We start from the raw sequence: 21,978 nt of genomic DNA on the forward strand, positions 1-21,978 counted from the left end.
TTTAAACGAATCGATAGCATTTTTCTATTTTTCTTCTTTTTAATTCATCTGTTCGTTTTCCTCTAAAAGAAAAAATTAAAGTATCCTTTTAAAAAATGTCATTAGCATATCATTATTTGAGTGTCTTTTAAATATCTGAATATTTTATTTTAAGGAATATAAATATAGCTTCGATGAGGCACACTTTCCAAGAATACCAATAAATTCAATAAATTCTACCCAAATAGAATTACGTCAGTTTCGTTCGGACTCGATGATCTTCGCCTAAACCGATATCATCGACCAATCGTTTCGTTACCCATCGTTTTATGACATTTTTTATAATGTTTATCTGGTGGAACGAGAAGAAGGAATGTTCTAAGCGACGCAGCGCGGACCATTCGAAAGGCTGACATTTAGAGTCATCATCATCCTTCAGGAACCAATCTTCAGTGAGCCACGCCTACAGCATCCGTGTGGGCCAATCCCATCGACGAAATTGCACCGAGCTCCCACGATATTTCTCGTTTTTTTTCTCTTTTTTTTCCAACCAAAATCCGTTCTGAAGATGGCAGAAACTTGTAAGCTTGCTCGTTCCTATGCACTTCCGTCAAAGCTCATTATTCAGCCCTTAACTCTAGCGTCGTTGAGACTCTCGCGATCGTTATGAATTAATTAAAATCGATTTGTCAATTCTCGTTCCTTTTGTTTTTCAATGATGAAATAAACTAGTTGAGTGAATCATCGCGGCCAGCTAGAAAATGTCAAAGTTTTGAGGAATAAGTGATCGCAGTCGGTGAGGAAGATGAACGAAGTGAACACGCGTATGGTGGATGACACGAATTGTTCCAAACAGTTAAAATTCGGTGTGGAACGTATATTGTCGGATGAATTCAGCACGAAGAGAACAGGTGAGGAGACCGGAAACGACGATCTATTGTAGTCGCAAACATCTACTCGACTTTTGAAAATAAACGATTCCTTCGATGATTAAAGTAACGATCGTTTCCGTTGTTTTCGTTTAGTCAATTTTCATTTTCTTAATGGTATCCGGTTGAAATTAAGCGACGATGACAGACGTTACGCGTTTCTTCCGTTTATGCGAACGAGTTTCAAGCAACGTTGTGTCTTCGACAAGATATACTCAGGCCACTTCCGGTCCAGTTCTCGACGCTGCGGTGCCCTTGTCCCGGTGCTTGCGTCAGGTGCGAAGCCCTTCGACTCTGTCCTACGTTTACCTACGCTCAAACGGCGATCAATGGAAATTACGGAAGCGGGAATCATGGAAGTGGGATCGTTGAAAATTATCCGAACATTTATCGGCCTACTCCGCTTCGGCCTGTTCCACGAGGTAAGATCATTTTTGATAAATTTATTAAAATTCTGATGCGTTTCGTGGAAATCATCGGGGAGCATCGACTCGTGAAAGGAAAGTTGCGTCATTAACAAATGCGAGCATATGGACCGCTGTCTTGTCTCTCGAATACTCGCTAGCAAGTAGGGCAAAATATTTACGCGCCAGTGTATTCTCGTGTTTCCTGTCCGTGTTTAAACGACATCTTAAGTGCCACCGTTCGTTTACGCCTGTTGTAAACAGCGGTTTTCGTCGTCCCCCTTCTTGGTTAGTTAAAAGTCGGAAATCTTGACTTTACCCGTGAATCCTTTTACTTTACGCGTTTTGAAGTATCAATAAAAATAAGGAGAACCGAGGTCCTTAATGATTGATAACGTTTCGAGGCACCGCTAATTTTTCTTTCAAAAAAGAAAGAAATATGATAGAAGAAACTCTTGAACATAATTCTATTAATAATTTCCTGTTATACAGGATGATAAATTTAGAGAGCTTATGGTACACACTAAGTAGAATAAAAAATGAATGATGAACATAGATCTTAACCCTTCCTCTGTAAACTCAGCTCTAATTTAATGTTATGACTTTTTTAATCTTTTTTTTTACTTCAAATATGAAATAGTGATAATAAGTAATCTTTGTGTTTAGAATCTTGAACTAAACTCCACTTACTAAATAATAAAAGTTGATTTTACAGAGAAAGGGTTAATTTAAGAACCTATAATGATTAGACATTTCTTATTAATGGACCCTACTACTAATTTTTTACTAATAAGGAAGGGTTTTTAGGTGTCCGCCTCCGATTGTTTGGATTTTTGAATATGTTTTAAAGGACTGAAAAATAAGGTATACGTATTTTTTTATGTTTGCCCGTTTTCATATTTAGGGGGTGAAACGACCCCCTAAAGTTTTGGCTACAATAGGCTAACTCGGAAACTATCATAGATAGAAGAAAACTTTCGAAGGTAAAGTTTCATGGTTTTTTATGAACATATAACAGCTGGTCATAAATTTGTTATTGCAATATTGATATGCAAAAAATTTACATCATAACAAAAAAGAACATAAATTTGTTTTTGAATCCATTGATGTATTATATGCTGTTTGCCTTTTACATTTTTGCATATTTTAAAATGAAATATGCATCGTGCACATACGCCGGGTTGCGGTCATACCAGATATAGATGTACGGTTAATATCCATTAGAATATCTAGCGTTTACCATGTATACTATGCATTAATACAGTTATTTAAAGCTTACAATATTAATAAAAATTATATTAGTACATATCTACGTATTAATATGCGATACAGATGGTAAGGAATATAATAAATGTAAATTAATTTCCGATTCTAGTAACATGATTGGTGCAATTATATTTCACGTGTATGTTAGGTATGCATATGTAGTATAAATTTATATGTAGTATGTACATGTATATGTAGTATCATATATTAATACGTAAATATGTACTAATATAATTTTTATTAATATTGTAAGCTTTAAATAACTGTATTAATGCCTAGTATAATCGCTAGATATCGTAATGGATATTAACCGTACATCTAAATCTGGTATGACCGCGACCCGGCGTATGTGCGCGATGCATATTTCATTTTAAAATATGCAAAAATGTAAAAGGCAAATATCAATGGATTCAGAAACAAATTTATGTTCTTTTTTGTTATGATGTAAATTTTTTGCATATCAATATTGCAATAACAAATTTTTTGTCATAAACAAATTACCTTTTACAAAATTTATGACCAGCTGTTATATGTTCATAAAAAACTTTTCCTTCGAAAGTTTTCTTCTATCTATGATAGTTTCCGAGATAGCCTATTGAAGCCGAAACTTTAGGGGGTCGTCTCACCTCCTAAATATGAAAATGGGCAAAAATAAAAAAATACGTATACCTTATTTTTCGGTCCTTTAAAACATATTCAAAAATCCAAACAATCGGAGGCGGACAACTAAAAACCCTTCCTGTAAGTGGATCCTATTTTGGTATCATTTTGTATATAAAAAGGAGCTTTGAATATAAATTTATAGACACTACAAATTCCACAAAATTAGCAAAGTGTTAACAATCGTGGCTTAGGTATTCCTTCCAAAAGATTTTTACAGAAATAAATAAAAAAATTTATTGGATCGCTTAGAAAATTCTTAGTAATCTAACAATATCCAAAGACTCATCAATAGAAGTTGCACTTCTAAACGGTGGCATAAAACTCCGAAAATAACTATGACCTTACTAACTGGCTGTGCCATCTAATTTATTCGAAGGATCGTACCAACCGGAGAGAGAACCACACTGTTTAAATTCGTACAGATGTTGTATACTTACCGTAGGGCTGTAAATCAGCCAGAAGTACCCAATCTCGGGGGCCTCTTGTTCAAGATAGGATCCTTTCAAACAGACACCCACCCCACACACGGCTATGACTACCGTTTACATCGTGTCACGTCTCCTTCTGTAATTTTCTGATCCGCATCGTGTACATCGCGACGAATCCCCTGGATTTTTTTCCACTACAGAAACGACCCCTTGACTCGCGTCACCTCTGATTCATTTCAAACTTTATATCTTGCATTTTTCAGTATTAACACGTATTGAAGAACTAATTATTAAAAATAAGAGTAATTCATTTTCAAATATCAAATTTCCAGCTTTCTATTTGCCACTTTACATTATTTATATAATAGCAATTTTATTTAAAGTAATGTATTTCTATTTTTTTTCTTTTAATTATTCAGGCACGTGTAATTTGCGGCGCCGGTCACCAGTGACCTCCACGGCATTCAACGTGTTAAATAAATAATTTGAACGAAAATTTACAGTTTCAATCTCCTCCGCATCAACGCCCACCAGTCAATCAGAATCCAATACCAGGAGAAAGAGATCCTGGTCGAGGGCTGTGTTCAGTTCTTTGCAACGAAAAGGATTGGAAAGGAGATTTTCGTTGCAAAAGTATATCACAAAACCGGATAGGAGGCAGTTAGCCGCCACTTTAGGTCTCACAGACGCGCAGGTATAATTTCATCAACGATTACTAATTCATAATAATTAATATGGCGTTTAAAAAACAAATGGTATCCAGGTGAAGGTTTGGTTTCAAAATCGACGAATGAAATGGCGGCACACGAAAGAAAGCGAAAGCTCTTCCCTAACGAATCCGGATTCGCAAAAAGAATCGTCTAGGAAATTAATAAAGGAGAGCGCGAAGAACGCGAACACGGAAAAGACTGTTTCAGACGACGAAGACATCGAGATCGAAGTTGACGTTTGAATTATAAACAATGTAGATTAATTACCCCTAGCTTTAAGTTACGATCGATTTGTATTCTGAATAAAATTTATATAAAAATGATATCATTCTGTCTCGTATCGCAGCGTTCTAATTACATATTTCGAGTGTGATCTAATAATCATTGCAATTGCAGGGTGAAGTTGTTCAAAGTTACGTCGCTTCGTTCTTTTTTTTCTTCATCACGGTAACTAATTTGTTATTTCTTGTCGTACGAGTTTTCGCAGAATTCCACGAAATCCAAAAGATTCTACGAATTTATTCGTCCGTGACGCAAAAGTTGATCCGAGAAACCGAAATATATCGATCGTTCATCGATATAAAAGTGATAGGTCTTAGAATGCAACGTCTGTTACCGAAATTTACGTCGATTTCTCGACGATGTTCCGTGATGAAGCTGTCGAAACCTTTAGCAACGAACGACAGCCAAAAGTGTTTGGATCTTAACGCCTCTGACATACTCTGTAAGTACCAATTAAACACGATGACGCGTTAATTACCATTCGCAGTATCGATCCACAGCTGAACGATTTGACAGTTGCATATTTCCTGAAATTAACTGCTCTGCAACTTAATGTTTCAGTTAATCAATTTGCAATAGAGAATGAAAACTTGATGTTTGCTAATTAATAATCACGAATGGTTTTCATTAAAGCTTGGATTTCAAATTAATGTTATAATTACTATCGCCCTCATTTGGTACGAAATCAACTAATATTATTAATTTCTCTGTTTTCAGCTGCGCCCATTACACAGTCCCAAACAACATCAGTGATGAACGAATCGTTAACCCGAACGAATTCGATTCCACTGTTGGATCAATCGGCCGCAGAAGTGTCGACGGCCACATTCGAGATTACCACCTCGAAAAACGAATCGCAGATCATCGGAGATCGATCGGCGCAACCCTTTGAGGAGATTCCTGGACCGGCGGTGCTGAAGATCTGGGAGAAGTATTGGAAATTCGTGCCGCTGTTCGGTACGCAACTGTTTTCCAGTCTGCTAATCAACAGATTCACTCAGGGTACGATCTGTTGAAGTATCGATAGATCCCTGCCCTTTTCTGGAATAACGCCGCGACGGTTCGCCGAGAAATTTTAAATCAATGCCAATTTAAGTATCGCTTCTTCGAATTTCGATACGAGAAACAGTAGAAAAACAATGGGAATTGATAAACGCAGAAAGACAAATTATTTAATTGAATTTCAAACGAATGATTTTCAGGACGACTATCGTGGAATCGAAACGTCACACCTTTGAAATATTTATTTAATGAATACGGTTGCATCGTGAGAATCAATGGACCACTTTCAGGAGACATTGTAATGATTCATAGGTAGGATAGGTAGAAGAATTATTAACTATGCTGTTTTATAGAAAAAATTTATTCTCTTTATTTTACACAGACCAGAACACATAGCGGAAGTGTTCAAGCAAGAAGGCGACACCCCTCTTAGAAGCGGTATCGACATTTTGCAGCATTACAGATTGAATTATCGAAAATATCGTCTTGCTGGTGCATTCTCTCTGTTAGTAGACGATCAATATGATTTTCATTAGAATAATTTTTCATTTAAAATCGCTTTTAGACAAGGTTCGGAATGGTTGGAACTGAGAGAAAAGGTGGAGCAGGAATTCGAACAGATCGCCTCGAATTTCTTTGACAGAATCGACGCGATCTGCGACGAACTTATCAACAGGATATACAAAATACGAAACAGGCAAAACGAAGTAGGTATTTAAAAATTATACCACTTCCACGCTGACTTTTCTATTTTATATTTTCAGGTGCCCGCTACGTTCCACGAGGATCTCCTTCGATGGGGCATGGAATGTTTCTGCAATCTCACATTTAACAAGCATCTCGGTTTTCTCGAATCAGCTGGATATAACTCCACCTCGGAGACGTCGAGGATCGTCAATGCCATGATGGTAGCTCACAAATATATGAGTCGTTGCGAGACTGGCTTTCAAGTCTGGCGATTCTTCCTAACTCCATTCGCCAGGAAGCTCTTCGACGCCTGCGACGTGCTCGATGGGTATGTTATCATTCAAAGTTTTTTACAGATTGTTGGAACAATATTGAGAAATATTTTTCAAACCCAGCGTCATAGGAAAGTACGTTCGTCATGCTCAGAACAAGCTTCGAAGTCGATCCCCTCAGGACGTAGAAGGCGGTTCACCGGTTTTGGAGAAGTTCCTTTTGAACGAGGGTATCCGTCCGGACGACCTGTGCACGTTGCTGATGGACATGATGATTTTGGGTGTACAAGCGGTAATGATTTATCAATTACGACAATTTTGGATGAAACAATTGCTGTAAAGATAGCAGAAGGTAGAATAAGTTTAATTTTGTTACCAGGGCAAATTTTCATGAAAATAAATAATATTAGGATAGACTTTGATAAGCCTGGGTGACATTAGGATTTTCTCATTTTCAGACAGTAAACTCCGAAGCTTTCCTACTGTATTACTTAGCAAGGAATCCACGAACTCAGAGGAAAATCTACGACGAGATTGTATCGGTTTTACCGAGCAGTGATTCGCCCTTCACCGAGAAAACCGTGAGAAATATGCCATACTTGAAAGCTTGTCTCCAGGAAAGCTTAAGGTATTTCAGTTACATCAAATTTTTTAAACAAATCACGAAACATTGATGATTTGTTTCAAGATTGCGACCAGCTGTTCCCTATATCACCAGGCTGCTACCTAAAACGATTTCGTTGCACGGTTACACGATACCCAAAGGGGTGAGTTTTAGAATTTAAATAGAAGATAGAATATTTGAAAATGATGAAATGATTTCTCATAGACTTTCGTCATAATGGCGAATCAGATCACTTCTCAAAGGGAAGAAAACTTTGAGGACCCAGAGAAATTTCGACCAGAAAGGTGGTTGAATTCTAAAAAAGAGGACACTGATTTCAGCTACTTACCCTTCGGTTATGGTGCAAGATCGTGCTTGGGAAAAAACATGGCCGAAGCAAAGATGATGTTACTCACTGCAAAGGTAACATTTACTCGCCTTCTTACGTGTCGTGAAATTTTTATATGTTTCTCGCGTTTACAGCTTATACGTCAATTCAGAATCGAATACGACTACGCCGACATCAAAAGCAGCTTCATGATGGTGAACGTACCGAATAAACCACTTCGTTTCCGTTTCGTCGACAGGAATTAAAGAAACACGTATCCCTCAATGACAAAACTATAGAAATCAAATATCAATCTCAAAGTATTAGTTTGTTGTTAAGTTATAGATAAGAGGTAGCCGATAATAAGAGCTTAAATAATAAAACAATCTTTTTAAGGTAGAAAAATTCGTTTATTCGAATGTTTATACACGTATTACAGCTCTCAACGTCATCAGATAGGTAACAATCGTATATAGGACCTGTTGAACCAAAGGAAAGATGAAAATATAGTATACTATTTTATAGAAAGATGCGAACAACCCACCAGACCGCAGAATTCTAAAGTCCAAGCGGATAAAATTCCACCCGCGTGAATTGCCACAGATTTCTGAGACCTCTGCATAATTAGTAGAGCCATTTTTCTCATTCTTGGACTCGTATAGATCCACGGGGAGTCATAAATCTTCTCAGCAATATTGCGAGCCTGTTTGAAGAATTGGTAATGTTTTGTAACCAGTGATACGGAGGGTTACACTAAAAGTTTTGAGAATTTCTATGAACAGCAACTTCTACCTTTTCGGTTATCGTATCAGCCACCCAGCTGCAAGCAACGAACCTCAGCAAGGAAAATATGGTTACTGTGAAGAATTTCGTCGATTCTACGAGATTCAGATTCTGAAATGAATCGGTTATTAGGAAATAATTAATTATATTAATTTATGTATCACATACGTGTGTGGCTACGAGGCCAGAGACGATTATATCAATTCCCACGGCAAATGTTGATTTCACAGCTAATGGAGCTATAATTGAATTGATTTCGTTGACGTAGCTGGTGAAAGAAGAGGAAGTTCAGAATTAATCTCGATTGATTACAGAGTAGAGAGCCAGCGTACCTGAGAACATCCTGGTGTCGCTTGATCCAAAATTTCAGTTTCTTCTCCTCGAAAATCATGAATTCCATCGCCAATAGGTTAAATTTACAAGCAACGTGCCACATGATCCAGATCGTAAGCATATCGAGGAAAAGGGACGAACCAGCGTTTATAATCTGCATCATGTTCAGCGCGTAAATGAAACTTCGACCCCACTGCTTGTCTCTTGGCAGCGTGAAATACACTGTATCTAGCGGTGTCATCTGTTTCTTCGTGACCAAAGGCACGAGCGCGAAAAGCACGCTGCCAGTGAAGAAAATGATCGTCAGAATGTAACAAATTATTTCTGCTCGTTTCAGATTCACCGCACTTGTCGTGCTGAAAAATTCTTCCATCTCGTTCGCCAAACGCTGCAAATAATATAGGCTAACGTATACACCTGTTGATCCCTATGAAATAATGGATCATTTTCCTAAAAAAGTAAGAAATATAATGTAATGTGATTTTTATCTCTCGAATGACGGACTATGGAGACAGCCACAATTTTAGCCCGAATACTATTTGAAGAAATCCGAAAAGAATTTTCTTCCACCCTACACTAATTTCTCAACCACTTAGGACATTTTGCTCCCAGGAACAGCTTTTCCTTACTCAGGAAAAAAAAGAATTTCGAATAAAATTATATTTTATTATTGTAAGATACACACTATATTATATTTTCTACTTTTTCAAAGAAAAGGGTCAATAACTACACATCATTCTATTCGAACATGTGGATGAATATTAGTTAAATGTCTATCAAATACAGATTATATTAACCCGAAACTCTTTCCTTCTCCACCGAACGTACATCGAATTAAACATCGTCTCCATCATGAATGTCACATCCACGCTAGACTTGACCACCTGATTCACAGTATGGAAGCAACAAAGGAAACCATTAACAATGGCTACTATTCCGTACAGTTCGTTTGAGAATTGCATCCAGTACAAAATTTCGAGCGACCAACGTTTCCATCTTGCAGCGTCTCCATTCATCGTCCAATGTCCATAGATTAGACAACCTATTTTTACAAATTTCAGCAACATGCTGCGACCCTTTGCGCGGTACATTTTCCGACGGACTGTCCAGAAAATTATATCGAAGGCCTTCGTTCGATTCTACACAGTGAAGGGTCGATGCTAATTGAGAAGAAGCTCGTTAACGACATTATCTAACGTCGTTTCGTAATAATGCACGAGATCCGAATAAGTCAACTTGTTACGGTAGTATTTCGAAAATCTTCTTTATTACATAATATGAAAATTGAACTATAATTAAATACTACTTTAAATATCATTAGCCATATGCCTTCAATCGTTATATATCATCTTTTTTTATCGTAGCTCTTAAAAAAGTGAACAGAGTGTCACGTTCGACTCGAACTGGAAACATGAAAAATCGTTTATAAGTCTGTTTCGTAATTTTCATTTATTATTCACAAGAAATATTTCATACTGAGCAGTAGTAATTCAGCGATAAAGTTGAAATATACACGATTTGAATGGCAACAGGTAATGATCTTGATTCGTGTATATCTTGCATAGAATTTCACCAGGTACACGTGAAGGTACCAGCTAATTCGAGGAGATACAATACTTGATGAAGATTCGCAAGCATTTTATTATGTACTGTTCTAGAGCGAAAACAGCTTCCATACTAATGGAAGTGTTAGAGGGAGCACGAACGATGAAAACCGAACCATCGAATTGATTAATTAATCACCGTGACAGAATTGAATTTCAATAGGTAATATTCTTCATACAAAGAGATTATGGGTGTTCCTCGGTACAGCGTTAGATGCAGCGAACATTATAGAAAACAGTTGCCTACGGAAATAAGCTAATTGGTAGGTTTACCTATCTTTTATACATCATTGCTTCAGCCGTGGCGGTTTTCAACCCTTAACAGTTGAGTCGATGTGCAACCCCCGAAGAAGTTACGCAATACAATCTACAAATGTACTGCAGCTTTCTTTGCAGGTAAAAATAATTTCTCTTATTTATTTGAATGTATATCAGAGAGATGAAGCATAAAATAATCAACATGATGACCTGATATTTTACGCCGTTTTCCACGTTCAACTGAAATAATGCAACTATTTTAATAAATTTTCAGAAGGGACAAATGGAAAGAAATGAAAGACCATGTTAGCTGAACAGATTGAAAGCTATCTCTATTGGTTACCTAGAGGAAAATTTGATATTGTTCAATTTTTATTGTAAATACAACAAATTTTTCATCATTTTTAGACACGATACATACCGGGAAAATTAAGAATTTATAGTGGTTCTCATCGCCATAAAATAGGAACATATGGTAGTCAAAAACTGCAGAATGATTGTAAACAATAATTATTGTAATTTTCGATACGATAAAATTAATCTCAATGAAATTTACATAAAACGTGCTTACGTGCGAATAATACTCCAATGAAAGAGCTGGAAAGAAACCACCCATTGAAACCTCAAATGGTTTCCCACTCCTCTGCATCATAAACAATACGATGTTTGTCATTTTCCGTGACTTTCCTGTCCATTGAATATTGTAAACTGATATTGAGAACCGTTGACTCTAGAAGCAGATATCGTGCAGTTCTATGTTCAATGAATCCAATACAGTTCTATTAATTGCATGCTTACACTTTCTCTCAAATCTTCTGCCGACTGTGCAATAATATACATTCGTACGCAGCCTGATATAAGCAGACTCAAAAACTGTCCCATTACAGCCAACGATTGATTCTAAATGGTATCAAAAAATATCCGTTCACAATAATAATAATTTATCGAGAACGCTAAACTTACGTAAAGCATCGGAAAAGTTGCGGATACGACACTGAGTCCAATTATGACATTCATTTTAAATAGCAAAGCTTGAACAGCGTCTTCGATATCACCTAAAAATCTAATACAAAGCAACGATTACAATTTAAAAATTCAATGAAATTTCTAAAGTGATTAAAAAAGCTCTACTAGAAAACAGCGTTAACTTACTCTATTATCTCTTGATGTTCTTTGACACAGCTTACCAGCAGTTCGCGGCAAGTTACCTGTTTCAACTTGGTACCTAATATATCCAGTCTGGCAGCGGTGAAACAGAAAAGAATAACGACAGTGATATTGATTACGAAGACGAGTGCTCCCTGCCAGATGCAATAGGCTTCTACGAAGTAAACTATGCAAAATATGCCAAAGGACTCGGTAGAGAATGGGATCCAACCATCCAATGGTAGATTTTGGCTTAAGAATAATGGTATCGATGTGAAGAATATTCCTGTTATAATGTAACCTACTACGATAGCTGAGTAAAATTCTTTGTAACGATCCAGGTAGCTTTGTATAACATGATTCTCGTACTCGCTAGCGGTCTCCAAATACCTCCTGATTCTTTGTATCAAAATCTGTATTGAATATAACCCCATGTAGGTTTTCAATGTAATTTTATAATTTTTATACACTAGACAATGATAACCTGTAGTTGGGTGCTGTTCATTTTGCTGAGGATCAGATCAAAAATCACGTCTAGGGTTGCACTCGTCTCGGACATGATTTTCATCAGGAGGAGAAAATTGCTTCGATGGTGATAGACTCCCAACGCTAAGGATATCAATAAGGCGATCATATTGGCCAACGCAAAAATCCAACGAACATTACGTAAAACATTTGTCCATTTGCTGGTGTTCGAATCTTCCGGCCAGGTACACGTCAACTTTCCCGCCAATTCCAGTAGATCGAACACTTTGTGAACGGTCAGGATCATCTTGTTGGATGTTCTTTTAGAATCGAGATGTACTGACCGTTTTGAGTGCGGGCAACTTCCATACTGATGGAGGTTTTTCTCGTAACAACAGCTTACGGAAATCGATCCTTCAAATTTATTAATCATACATTGTGATGCGATTACAATGCAGTTTACGGTATTACCCTTTGCATTTCCTTCAAGTGCTGTTTTGTTCTGCAATATTAGCTGTTGGTGATAAGTAAATTACTGTATTATTATTGCTTGTCTACTATGTTTTTCTTTCATCAGAGGTTGAATTGTGGTACAATGCGAGGACTGTTCGTTAACAAATCATTCGTAAATAAAAGGAGGTAGGATATTTACTAAGAAACTATTATGTAAATAACTACCTCTATTCTTCCAATTTAAAAAAAAGATATTTTGTAAAAAATTGTGTTTGCACTCTGATGTAGGGAAACTGTAGCATACTGCATAGAGACTGTGGTGTATGCAGGTGTCGAAGGCAACTGCGAATCGCAAAAGAAGAGATTCCTGAATATCGCTGGTCATACCGGATGTCACCTGAAAGCCATTCGACAATTGATGGTAAAATATCTAGCACTTCAATGGCTGATGTTTCACCAGGAATGGACATATCGCGTGCGTTGGAAACGTTTGCATTGAGTATTATAGAATACTTATGAAGAACACCATGGTGAGAAAGCACCACAGCACGTAAATGCCGTGCAGGTGTTTGTATCTATTGTGGTAACGTTGCAGAATAATTCTTCCAACTGGTGTAGCAGTATGTAAAAATCTACCGTGCCGGAGTAACCAGCTTAAAAGCACCCTCTTTTCTGTCGTTTGATATTTTACAATCTTCTAATTGTTGAACTTCTCTTAGCACTGTTATAGAGAGTGAAATTAGATGACATTTGGTATTGGTAGGGCAAAAGGTGTAAGATAACGTAGTGGAAAGAGTGCAAGTAATGAATAAAAGGAACAGTGTCATCTTCGCAAGTGAAATTAATTTTGTTTTATTTGAGGATATAATTTAAACGTTATCATTTAAAATGTTGCTATCTTAATAAATGTTCAGCCACAGCGGTTTTCAACCCTTAACAGTTGTGTCGACGAATAACTCCCAAAGAAGTTACAAATGTACTGCAACTTCCTTTAGAGGTAAAAATAATTTCCCTCATTCATTTGAGTGTATATTAGAAAAATCATTATACAATAATCAATGACTTGATATTTTATTTACGCCGTTGTCCACGTTCAACAGAAATAATACAATTATTGTAATAAATTTTCATAACAAACACAAAGAAATAAATGAAAGTCCATGTCACAGGTGACAAGATTGAAAGCTACCACATTCTATTGAAGCACACGGTGGCTCCCTTTTAAAAAAATTTCTCATTAATCAAGAAGTTTAATTACCTAGAGAATCTAAAAGAAAATTTATCGTTGTTCAAATTTTATTGCAAATACAACGAAAATGTGTAATTTCTAGACACGATACATACCAGGAAAATTAAGGTTTCATAGTGGTTCTCATCGCCATAAAATAGGAAGATATGGTAGTCAAAAACTGCAGAATCATTGTAAACAATAATTATTGTAATTTTCAGTACGTACAAATTAATGTCAATGACATCTATATAAAAAATACATACACATCGAATTGAGCCTCCTCCTTTTCGAAGTCGGAAAACAACGTGCTTACCTGCGAGTAATACTCCAATGAAAGAGCTGGAAAGAAACCACCCATTGAAACCAGAAATGGTTTCTGACTCCTCTGCATCATAATCAATACGATGTTTGTCATTTTTCGTGACTTTCCGATCCATTGAATATTGTTAATCGATATTGAGAACCGTATACTCTAGAAACAGATATCGTTCAGTTCTATGTTCAATGAATCTAATGCAGTTCTATTATTTGCATGCTTACACTTTCTCTCAAATCGTCTGCCGACCGGGAAACGATGTACATGCGTGCACAGACTGATACAAGCAAGCACAAAAACTGTCCCGTTACAGCCAACGATTGATTCTAAATAGTATCAAAAAATATCCATTCACAATAACAATAATTTATTGGGGAGGCTAAACTTACGTAAAGCATGGGAAAAGTTGCGGATATGACACTGATTCCAATCGTGACATTCATTTTAAATAGCAGACCTTGAACAGCGTCTTCGGTATCATCAAAAAATCTAATACAAAGCAACCATTACCTTTCAAAAATTCAATGAAATTTCTAAAGTAGTTAAGAAGCTTGTAATAGAAAATCGTGTTAACTTACTTTATTATCTCTTGATGTTCTTTTACACAGATTACCAGCAATTCGCGGCAGTTTACTTGATTCAACTTGGTGCCTAATATATCTAGCCTGGCAGCGATGTAACAGAAAAGGATAACAATGGTTACGTTGATTACGAAGATGAGTGCTGCCTGCAAGATGCAATAAGCTTCTACGAAGTAAACTATGCAATATATTGCAAAGGACTCGGTGGAGAATGGAATCCAACCATCGGCTGGTAGATTTTGGCTCAAGAATAATGGCGCCACTGCGAAGAAAATTCCAGTTGCAAGGTAAGCTACTACGATCACCGAGTAAAATTCTTTGTAACGATCCAGGTAGCTTTCTATAACTTGATTTTCAGACTCGCTAGACGTTTCCAGATACCTCCTGATTCTTTGAATCAAAGTCTGTATTGAATATAACCCCATGTAGGTTTTTGATGTAATTTTATATTTTTTATACACTAGACAATGATAACCTGTAGTTGGGTGCTGTTCATTTTGCTGAGGATCAGATCAAAAATCACGTCTAGGGTTGCACTCGTCTCGGACATGATTTTCATCAGGAGAAGAAAATTGCTTCGATGGTGATAGAATCCCAACGCTAAGGATATCAATAAGGCGATCATATTGGCCAACGCAAAGATCCAACGAACATTACGTAAAACATTTGAGCACTTGCTGATGCTCGAATCGTCCGGCCAGGTACACGTCAACTTTCCCGCCAATTCCAGTAGATCGAACACTTTGTGAACGGTCAGGATCATCTTGTTGGATGTTCTTTTAGAATCGGGATGTACTGAACGTTTTGAGTGCGGACAACTTCCATACTGATGCAGGTTTTTCTCGTAACAACAGCCTACGGAAATCGATCCTTCAAATTTATTAATCATACATTGTGATGCGATTACATTGCAGTTTACGGTATTACTCTTTGTATTTTCTTCAAGTGCTGTTCTGTTCTGCAATGTTAGCTGTAGGTGATAAGTAAATTACTGTGTTATTGTTGCTTTAACTGCTACGTTTTTCTTTCATCAGAGGTTGAATTGTGGTACAATGCGAGGATTGTTCTTTAACAAATCATTCGTAAATGAAAGGAGGTAGGATATTTACTAAGAAACTATTATGTAAATAACTACCTCTATTCTTCCAGTTTTTAAAAATATTTCGTAAAAAATTGTGTTTGCATTCTGATGTAGGAAAACTGTAGCATACTGCATTGAGACTGTGCTGTATGCAGGTGTAGAAGGCAACTGCGAATCGCAAAAGAAGATTCCTGAATATCGCTGGTCATACCGGATGTCACCTGAAAGCCATTCGACAATTGATGGTAAAATATGGAGCACTTCAATGGTTGATGTTTCACCAGAAATGGACATATCGCGTGCGTTGGAAACGTTTGCGTTGAGTATTATAGACTACTTAAGAAGAACACCACGGAGTGAAAGCACCACAGCACGTAAATGCCGTGCATGTGTTTGTATCTATTGTGGTAACGTTGCAGAATAATTCTTCCAACGGGTGTAGCAGTATGTAAAAATCTACCGTGCCGGAGTAACCAGCTTAAAAGCACCCTCTTTTCTGTCGTTTGATATTTTACAATCTTCTAATTGTTGAACTTCTCTTAGCACTGTTATAGAGAGTGAAATTAGATGACATTTGGTATTGGTAGGGCAAAAGGTGTAAGATAACGTAGTGGAAAGAGTGCAAGTAATGAATAAAAGGAACAGTGTCATCTTCGCAAGTGAAATTAATTTTGTTTTATTTGAGGATATAATTTAAACGTTATCATTTAAAATGTTGCTATCTTAATAAATGTTCAGCCACAGCGGTTTTCAACCCTTAACAGTTGTGTCGACGAATAACTCCCAAACAAGTTACAAATGTACTGCAATTTCCTTTACCGGTAAAATTAATTACATTTATTTGAGTGTGTATTAGAAAAATCATTATACAATAATCAATGACTTGATATTTTACTTACGCCGTTGTTCACGTTCAACAGAAATAATACAATTATTGTAATAAATTTTCATAACAAACACAAAGAAATAAATGAAAGTCCATGTCAGAGGTGACAAGATTGAAAGCTACCACATTCTATTGAAGCACACGGTGGCTCCGTTTTAAAAAAATTTCTCATTAATCAAGAAGTTTAGTTACCTACAGAATCTAAAAGAAAATTTAACGTTGTTCAATTTTTATTGCAAATACAACGAAAATATGGAATTTTTAGACACGATACATACCAGGAAAATTAAGGTTTCATAGTGGTTCTCATCGTCATAAAATAGGAAGATATGGTAGTCAAAAACTACAGAATCATTGTAAACAATAGTTATTGTAATTTTCAGTACGTACAAATTAATGTCAATTACATCTATATAAAAAATACATATACTTCGAATTGACTAACCTCCTTCTTTTCGAAGTCGGATAAAAACATGCTTACCTGCGAGTAATACTCCAATGAAAGGGCTGGAAAGAAACCACCCATTGAAACCAGAAATGGTTTCTGACTCCTCTGCATCATAATCAATACGATGTTTGTCATTTTTCGTGACTTTCCGATCCATTGAATATTGTTAATCGATATGGAGAACCGTATACTCTAGAAACAGATATCGTTCAGTTCTATGTTCAATGAATCTAATGCAGTTCTATTATTTGCATGCTTACACTTTCTCTCAAATCGTCTGCCGACCGGGAAACGATGTACATTCGTGCACAGACCGATACAAGCAAGCACAAAAACTGTCCCGTTACAGCCAACGATTGATTCTAAATAATATCAAAAAATATCCATTCACAATAACAATAATTTATGGGGGAGGCTAAACTTACGTAAAGCATGGGAAAAGTTGCGGATATGACACTGATTCCAATCGTGACATTCATTTTAAATAGCAGGCCTTGAACAGCGTCTTCGGTATCATCAAAAAATCTAATACAAAGCAACTATTACCTTTCAAAAATTCAATGAAATTTCTAAAGTAGTTAAGAAGCTTGTAATAAAAAACCGTGTTAACTAACTTTATTATCTCTTGATGTTCTTTTACACAGATTACCAGCAATTCGCGGCAGTTTACTTGATTCAACTTGGTGCCTAATATGTCTAGCCTGGCAGCGATGAAACAGAAAAGGATAACAATCATTACGTTGATTACGAAGATGAGTGCTGCCTGCAAGATGCAATAAGCTTCTACGCAGTAAACTATGCAATATATTGCAAAGGACTCGGTGGAGAATGGAATCCAACCATCGGCTGGTAGATTTTGGCTCAAGAATAATGGCGCCACTGCGAAGAAAATTCCAGTTGCAAGGTAAGCTACTACGATCACCGAGTAAAATTCTTTGTAACGATCCAGGTAGCTTTCTATAACTTGATTTTCGTACTCGCTAGCCGTTTCCAGATACCTCCTGATTCTTTGAATCAAAGTCTGTATTAAATATAACCCCATGTAGGTTTTTGATGTAATTTTATATTTTTTATACACTAGACAATGATAACCTGCAGTTGGGCGCTGTTTAGCTTGCTGAGGATCAGGTCAAAAATCACGTTCATTGATGCACTGATCTCGGACATGGTTTTCATCATGAAGAGAAAATTGCTTCGGTAGTGATACACTCCCAACGCTAAGGATATCAATAAGACGATCATACTGATCAACGTAAAGATCCAACGAACATTACGAAAAACATTTGTCCATTTGCTGGTGCTCGAATCTTCCGGCCAGGTACACGACAACCTTCCTGCCAATTCGAGTAGATCGAACACTTTGCGAAGAGTCAGGATCATGTTGATGTACTGACCGTTTCGAATGCGGACCGCTTCCATACTAATGGAAGTTTTTCGCGCAACAACCGCCTATGGAAATCGATCCTTCAAATTTATTAATCATTCATCACAATGTAATTACAATGCCGTTTACTGTATTTTCTTTAAGTGCTGTACTGTGCTGAAATCTTAACTGTAGGTGATAAGTAAATTACTGTATTATTGTATTACTTTAACTGCTACGCTTATCTTTTATCAGAGGTTGAACTGAGGGACAACGTGAGTACTGCTCATTAATAAATCATTCGTAAATGAAAGGAAGTAGGATATTTACTAGGAAGCAATTATGTAAATAACTGCCTCTCTTCTTCCAATTTTGAGAAATAATATTTCGTAGAAAATCGTCTTTGCACTCTGATGTAGGCAAACTGTAAGGCATCTCTATCACGGGAAGCGTAAATCTGGCAAACGGGGAACCGCAAAAGAAGAGATTCCTGAATATCGCTGGTCATACTGGATGTCACCTGAAAGCCATTCGACAGTTGATGGTAAAATATGCAGCACTTCAATGGCTGATGTTTCACCAGAAATGGACATATCGCGTGCGTCGGAAACGTTTGCGGTGAGTATTATAGACTACTTATGAAGAACACCATGGTGAGAAAGCACAACAACTCTTAATCGCGGTGCAGGTGTTTGTATCTCTTGTGGTTACGTTGCAGAACAATTCTTCCAACTGGTGTGTCAGTACGTTAAAATCTATCATATCAGAATAATCAGCTTAAAACCACCCTCTTCCTTGTCGTTTGGTATTTTGCAATTTTCTAATTGTTGACCTTCTCTTAGCACTGCTATAGAGGGTGAAATTAGATTACATTTGGTATTGGTAGGGCAAAAGGTGTAAGATAATGTAGTGGAAAGGGTGCAACTAATGAATGAAAGGAACAGTGTTTTCTTTGCAAGTGAAATTAATTTTGATTTATTTGAGGGGATAATTTAAACGTTATCATTTAAAATATTGCAATGTTAAAAAATGTTCAGTCTAACCATTGCTTCAGCCACAGCGGTTTTCAACCCTTAACAGTTATGTCGACGAATAACTCCCAAAGAAGTTACAAATATACTGCAACTTCCTTTACAGGTAAAAATAATTTCTCATTCATTTGAGTGTATATTAGAAAGATCAATCATACAATAATCAATGGCTTGATATTTTATTTACGCCGTTGTCCACGTTCAACAGAAATAATACAATTATTGCAATAAATTTTCATAACAAACACAAGGAAAGAAATGAAAGTCCAAGTCAGAGATAACAAGATTGAAAGCTATCACATTCTATTGAAGCACACGGTGGCTCGGTTTTACTAAAATTTTTCATTAATCAAGAAGTTTAGTTACCTAGAGAATCTAAAAGAAAATTTAACGTTGTACAGTTTTTATTGCAAATATAACGAAAATATGTAATTTTTAGACACGATACATACCAGGAAAATTAAAAGTTCATAGTAGTTCTCATCGCCATAAAATAGGAAGATATGGTAGTCAAAAACTGCAGAATCATTGTAAACAATAGTTATTGTAATTTTCAGTACGTACAAATTAATGTCAATGACATCTATATGTAAAATACATACATATCGAATTGAGTATCCTCCTCCTTTTCGAAGTCGGATAAAAACATGCTTACCTGCGAGTAATACTCCAATGAAAGGGCTGGAAAGAAACCACCCATTGAAACCAGAAATGGTTTCTGACACCTCTGCATCATAATCAATACGATGTTTGTCATTTTTCGTGACTTTCCGATCCATTGAATATTGTTGATCGATATTGAGAACCGTATACTCTAGAAACAAATATCGTACAGTTCTATGTTCAATGAATCTAATGCAGTTCTATTATTTGCATGCTTACACTTTCTCTCAAATCGTCTGCCGCCCGGGAAAGGATGTACATTCGTGCACAGACTGATACAAGCAAGCACAAAAACTGTCCCGTTACAGCCAACGATTGATTCTAAATAATATCAAAAATTATCCATTCACAATAACAATAATTTATTGGGGAGGCTAAACTTACGTAAAGCATGGGAAAAGTTGCGGATATGACACTCATTCCAATCAGGACATTCATTTTAAATAGCAGACCTTGAACAGCGTCTTCGGTATCATCAAAAAATCTAATACAAAGCAACCATTACCTTTTAAATATTCAATGAAATTTCTAAAGTAGTTAAGAAGCCTGTACTAAGAAACAGTGTTAACTTACTTTATTATCTCTTGATGTTCTTTTACACAGATTACCAGCAATTCGCGGCAGTTTACTTGATTCAACTTGGTGCCTAATATATCTAGCCTGGCAGCGATGAAACAGAAAAGGATAACAATCATTACGTTGATTACGAAGATGAGTGCTGCCTGCAAGATGCAGTAAGATTCTACGAAGTAAACAATGCAATATATTGCAAAGGACTCGGTGGAGAATGGAATCCAACCATCCATTGGTAGATTTTGGCTCAAGAAAAGTGGCGCCACTGTGAAGAAAATTCCACTTGCAATGTAAGCTGCTACGAGCGCCGTGTAAAATTCTTTGTAACGATCCAGGTAGCGTTCTATAACATGATTTTCGTACTCGCTAGCCGTTTCCAGATGCTTCCTGATTGTTTGAATCAAAGTCTGTATTGAATATAACCCCATGTAGGTTTTTGATGTAATTTTATATTTTTTATACACTAGACAATGATAACCTGCAGTTCGGTGCTGTGTAGTTTGCTGAGGATCAGATCAAAAATCACGTTGATTATTGCACTGATCTCGGACATGGTTTTCATCAGGAAGAGGAAATTGTTTCGATGGTGATACACTCCCAACGCTAAGGATATCAATAAGACGATCATACTGATCAACGTAAAGATCCAACGAACATTACGAAAAACATTTGCCCATTTGCTGGTGCTCGAATCTTCCGGCCAGGTACACGACAACCTTCCTGCCAATTCGAGTAGATCGAACACTTTGCGTAGATTCAGAATCATGTTGATGTACTGACCGTTTTGAGTGCAGACAGCTTCCATACTGGTGGAAGTTTTTCGCGCAACAACCGCCTATGGAAATCGATCCTTCAAATTTATTAATCATTCATTACGATGTGGTTACAATGCCGTTTACTGTATTTTCTTCAACTGCTGTACGGTGCTGAAATGTTAACTGTCGGTGATAAGTAAATTACTGTATTATTGTATTACTTTAATTGCTACGCTTATCTTTTATCAGAGGTTGAACTGAGGTACAACGTGAGTTCTGTACATTAACAAATCATTCGTAAATGAAAGGAGGTAGGATATTTACTAGAAAACTATTATGTAAATAATTGCCTCTCTTCTTACAATTTTGAGAAATGATATTTCGTAGAAAATTGTCTTTGCACTCTGATCTAGGCAAACTGTAAGGCATCTCCATCACGTGAAGCCTAAATCTG

The 21,978-nt window shown here is 36.6% G+C and overlaps 5 protein-coding genes and 2 long non-coding RNA genes across 8 annotated transcripts; 4 read left to right on the top strand and 3 right to left on the bottom strand.

Annotated features, from left to right (window-relative positions):
- Positions 1 to 596: 596 nt before the first annotated feature.
- On the top strand, positions 597 to 4,695 carry LOC117611744 (H2.0-like homeobox protein). Its single transcript, XM_034339978.2, has 4 exons — positions 597 to 890; positions 1,118 to 1,330; positions 4,173 to 4,363; positions 4,433 to 4,695. Exons 1-4 carry the CDS (start codon positions 785 to 787, stop codon positions 4,619 to 4,621), a joined length of 699 nt encoding a protein of 232 aa, XP_034195869.1. The 5' UTR covers positions 597 to 784; the 3' UTR covers positions 4,622 to 4,695.
- Positions 4,696 to 4,810: 115 nt separating this feature from the next.
- On the top strand, positions 4,811 to 7,956 carry LOC117609814 (putative cytochrome P450 12a5, mitochondrial). 2 transcript variants are annotated; one of them, XM_034336893.2, is made up of 11 exons: positions 4,811 to 5,103; positions 5,379 to 5,663; positions 5,864 to 5,975; positions 6,046 to 6,168; positions 6,229 to 6,370; positions 6,428 to 6,678; positions 6,746 to 6,914; positions 7,081 to 7,250; positions 7,311 to 7,389; positions 7,452 to 7,649; positions 7,710 to 7,956. In XM_034336893.2, the coding sequence occupies exons 1-11, from the start codon at positions 4,980 to 4,982 to the stop codon at positions 7,818 to 7,820; spliced, it is 1,764 nt and encodes a 587-aa protein (XP_034192784.2). In that variant the 5' UTR covers positions 4,811 to 4,979; the 3' UTR covers positions 7,821 to 7,956. The 2 variants fall into 2 exon arrangements, with proteins under 2 accessions (XP_034192784.2, XP_034193629.2); XM_034337738.2 differs by having other exon boundaries at positions 5,379 to 5,618; positions 7,710 to 7,955.
- Positions 7,957 to 7,976: 20 nt separating this feature from the next.
- LOC117603949 (odorant receptor Or2-like) lies at positions 7,977 to 9,337 on the bottom strand. Its single transcript, XM_034323593.2, has 5 exons — positions 8,670 to 9,337; positions 8,506 to 8,605; positions 8,347 to 8,448; positions 8,099 to 8,257; positions 7,977 to 8,033 (listed from the first exon to the last, which is right to left on the bottom strand). The coding sequence occupies exons 1-5, from the start codon at positions 9,041 to 9,043 to the stop codon at positions 7,977 to 7,979; spliced, it is 792 nt and encodes a 263-aa protein (XP_034179484.1). The 5' UTR covers positions 9,044 to 9,337.
- Positions 9,338 to 16,783: 7,446 nt separating this feature from the next.
- Positions 16,784 to 18,472, top strand: LOC143305631 (uncharacterized). Its single transcript, XR_013062663.1, has 3 exons — positions 16,784 to 17,073; positions 17,784 to 18,043; positions 18,221 to 18,472. It is a non-coding gene; the product is annotated as an uncharacterized LOC143305631 (long non-coding RNA).
- Positions 18,473 to 18,546: 74 nt separating this feature from the next.
- Positions 18,547 to 20,933, top strand: LOC117612074 (uncharacterized). The gene is made up of 3 exons (XR_013062664.1): positions 18,547 to 18,632; positions 18,758 to 19,120; positions 20,800 to 20,933. It is a non-coding gene; the product is annotated as an uncharacterized LOC117612074 (long non-coding RNA).
- On the bottom strand, positions 19,509 to 20,467 carry LOC117610772 (odorant receptor 46a-like). The gene is made up of 4 exons (XM_034338842.2): positions 20,416 to 20,467; positions 20,189 to 20,347; positions 19,986 to 20,050; positions 19,509 to 19,908 (listed from the first exon to the last, which is right to left on the bottom strand). The coding sequence occupies exons 1-3, from the start codon at positions 20,455 to 20,457 to the stop codon at positions 19,994 to 19,996; spliced, it is 258 nt and encodes an 85-aa protein (XP_034194733.2). The 5' UTR covers positions 20,458 to 20,467; the 3' UTR covers positions 19,509 to 19,908; positions 19,986 to 19,993.
- Positions 20,326 to 21,807, bottom strand: LOC143305628 (uncharacterized). The gene is made up of 3 exons (XM_076689859.1): positions 21,248 to 21,807; positions 20,770 to 21,176; positions 20,326 to 20,680 (listed from the first exon to the last, which is right to left on the bottom strand). The coding sequence occupies exons 1-3, from the start codon at positions 21,572 to 21,574 to the stop codon at positions 20,518 to 20,520; spliced, it is 897 nt and encodes a 298-aa protein (XP_076545974.1). The 5' UTR covers positions 21,575 to 21,807; the 3' UTR covers positions 20,326 to 20,517.
- Between the last annotated feature and the right edge of the window lie 171 nt (positions 21,808 to 21,978).

Source organism: Osmia lignaria, chromosome 9 (genome assembly GCF_051020975.1).
Source record: "Osmia lignaria lignaria isolate PbOS001 chromosome 9, iyOsmLign1, whole genome shotgun sequence".
Lineage (NCBI taxonomy): Eukaryota > Metazoa > Arthropoda > Insecta > Hymenoptera > Megachilidae > Osmia > Osmia lignaria.

What these genes read in the sequence shown, in the direction of transcription:
- LOC117611744 (XM_034339978.2), top strand. Translation starts at nt 785, where the DNA reads ATGAACGAAGTGAACACGCGTATGGTGGATGACACGAATTGTTCCAAA. An exon ending in ATTCAGCACGAAGAGAACAG is followed by an intron (nt 891 to 1,117) that starts GTGAGGAGACCG and finishes GTCTTCGACAAG; the next exon opens with ATATACTCAGGCCACTTCCG. An exon ending in TAGGTCTCACAGACGCGCAG is followed by an intron (nt 4,364 to 4,432) that starts GTATAATTTCAT and finishes AATGGTATCCAG; the next exon opens with GTGAAGGTTTGGTTTCAAAA.
- LOC117609814 (XM_034336893.2), top strand. Translation starts at nt 4,980, where the DNA reads ATGCAACGTCTGTTACCGAAATTTACGTCGATTTCTCGACGATGTTCC. An exon ending in TAACGCCTCTGACATACTCT is followed by an intron (nt 5,104 to 5,378) that starts GTAAGTACCAAT and finishes CTCTGTTTTCAG; the next exon opens with CTGCGCCCATTACACAGTCC. An exon ending in TGATGTTACTCACTGCAAAG is followed by an intron (nt 7,650 to 7,709) that starts GTAACATTTACT and finishes TCGCGTTTACAG; the next exon opens with CTTATACGTCAATTCAGAAT.
- LOC117603949 (XM_034323593.2), bottom strand. Translation starts at nt 9,043, where the DNA reads ATGGAAGAATTTTTCAGCACGACAAGTGCGGTGAATCTGAAACGAGCA. An exon ending in CTGGCCTCGTAGCCACACAC is followed by an intron (nt 8,449 to 8,505) that starts GTATGTGATACA and finishes GATTCATTTCAG; the next exon opens with AATCTGAATCTCGTAGAATC. An exon ending in CTGATACGATAACCGAAAAG is followed by an intron (nt 8,258 to 8,346) that starts GTAGAAGTTGCT and finishes TTCTTCAAACAG; the next exon opens with GCTCGCAATATTGCTGAGAA.
- LOC117610772 (XM_034338842.2), bottom strand. Translation starts at nt 20,457, where the DNA reads ATGTACATCCTTTCCCGGGCGGCAGACGATTTGAGAGAAAGT. An exon ending in CAGACGATTTGAGAGAAAGT is followed by an intron (nt 20,348 to 20,415) that starts GTAAGCATGCAA and finishes ATTTGTTTCTAG; the next exon opens with AGTATACGGTTCTCAATATC. An exon ending in CATTGGAGTATTACTCGCAG is followed by an intron (nt 20,051 to 20,188) that starts GTAAGCATGTTT and finishes ATGATTCTGCAG; the next exon opens with TTTTTGACTACCATATCTTC.
- LOC143305628 (XM_076689859.1), bottom strand. Translation starts at nt 21,574, where the DNA reads ATGGAAGCTGTCTGCACTCAAAACGGTCAGTACATCAACATGATTCTG. An exon ending in TACACAGCACCGAACTGCAG is followed by an intron (nt 21,177 to 21,247) that starts GTTATCATTGTC and finishes TATTCAATACAG; the next exon opens with ACTTTGATTCAAACAATCAG. An exon ending in GAACATCAAGAGATAATAAA is followed by an intron (nt 20,681 to 20,769) that starts GTAAGTTAACAC and finishes GCTTTGTATTAG; the next exon opens with ATTTTTTGATGATACCGAAG.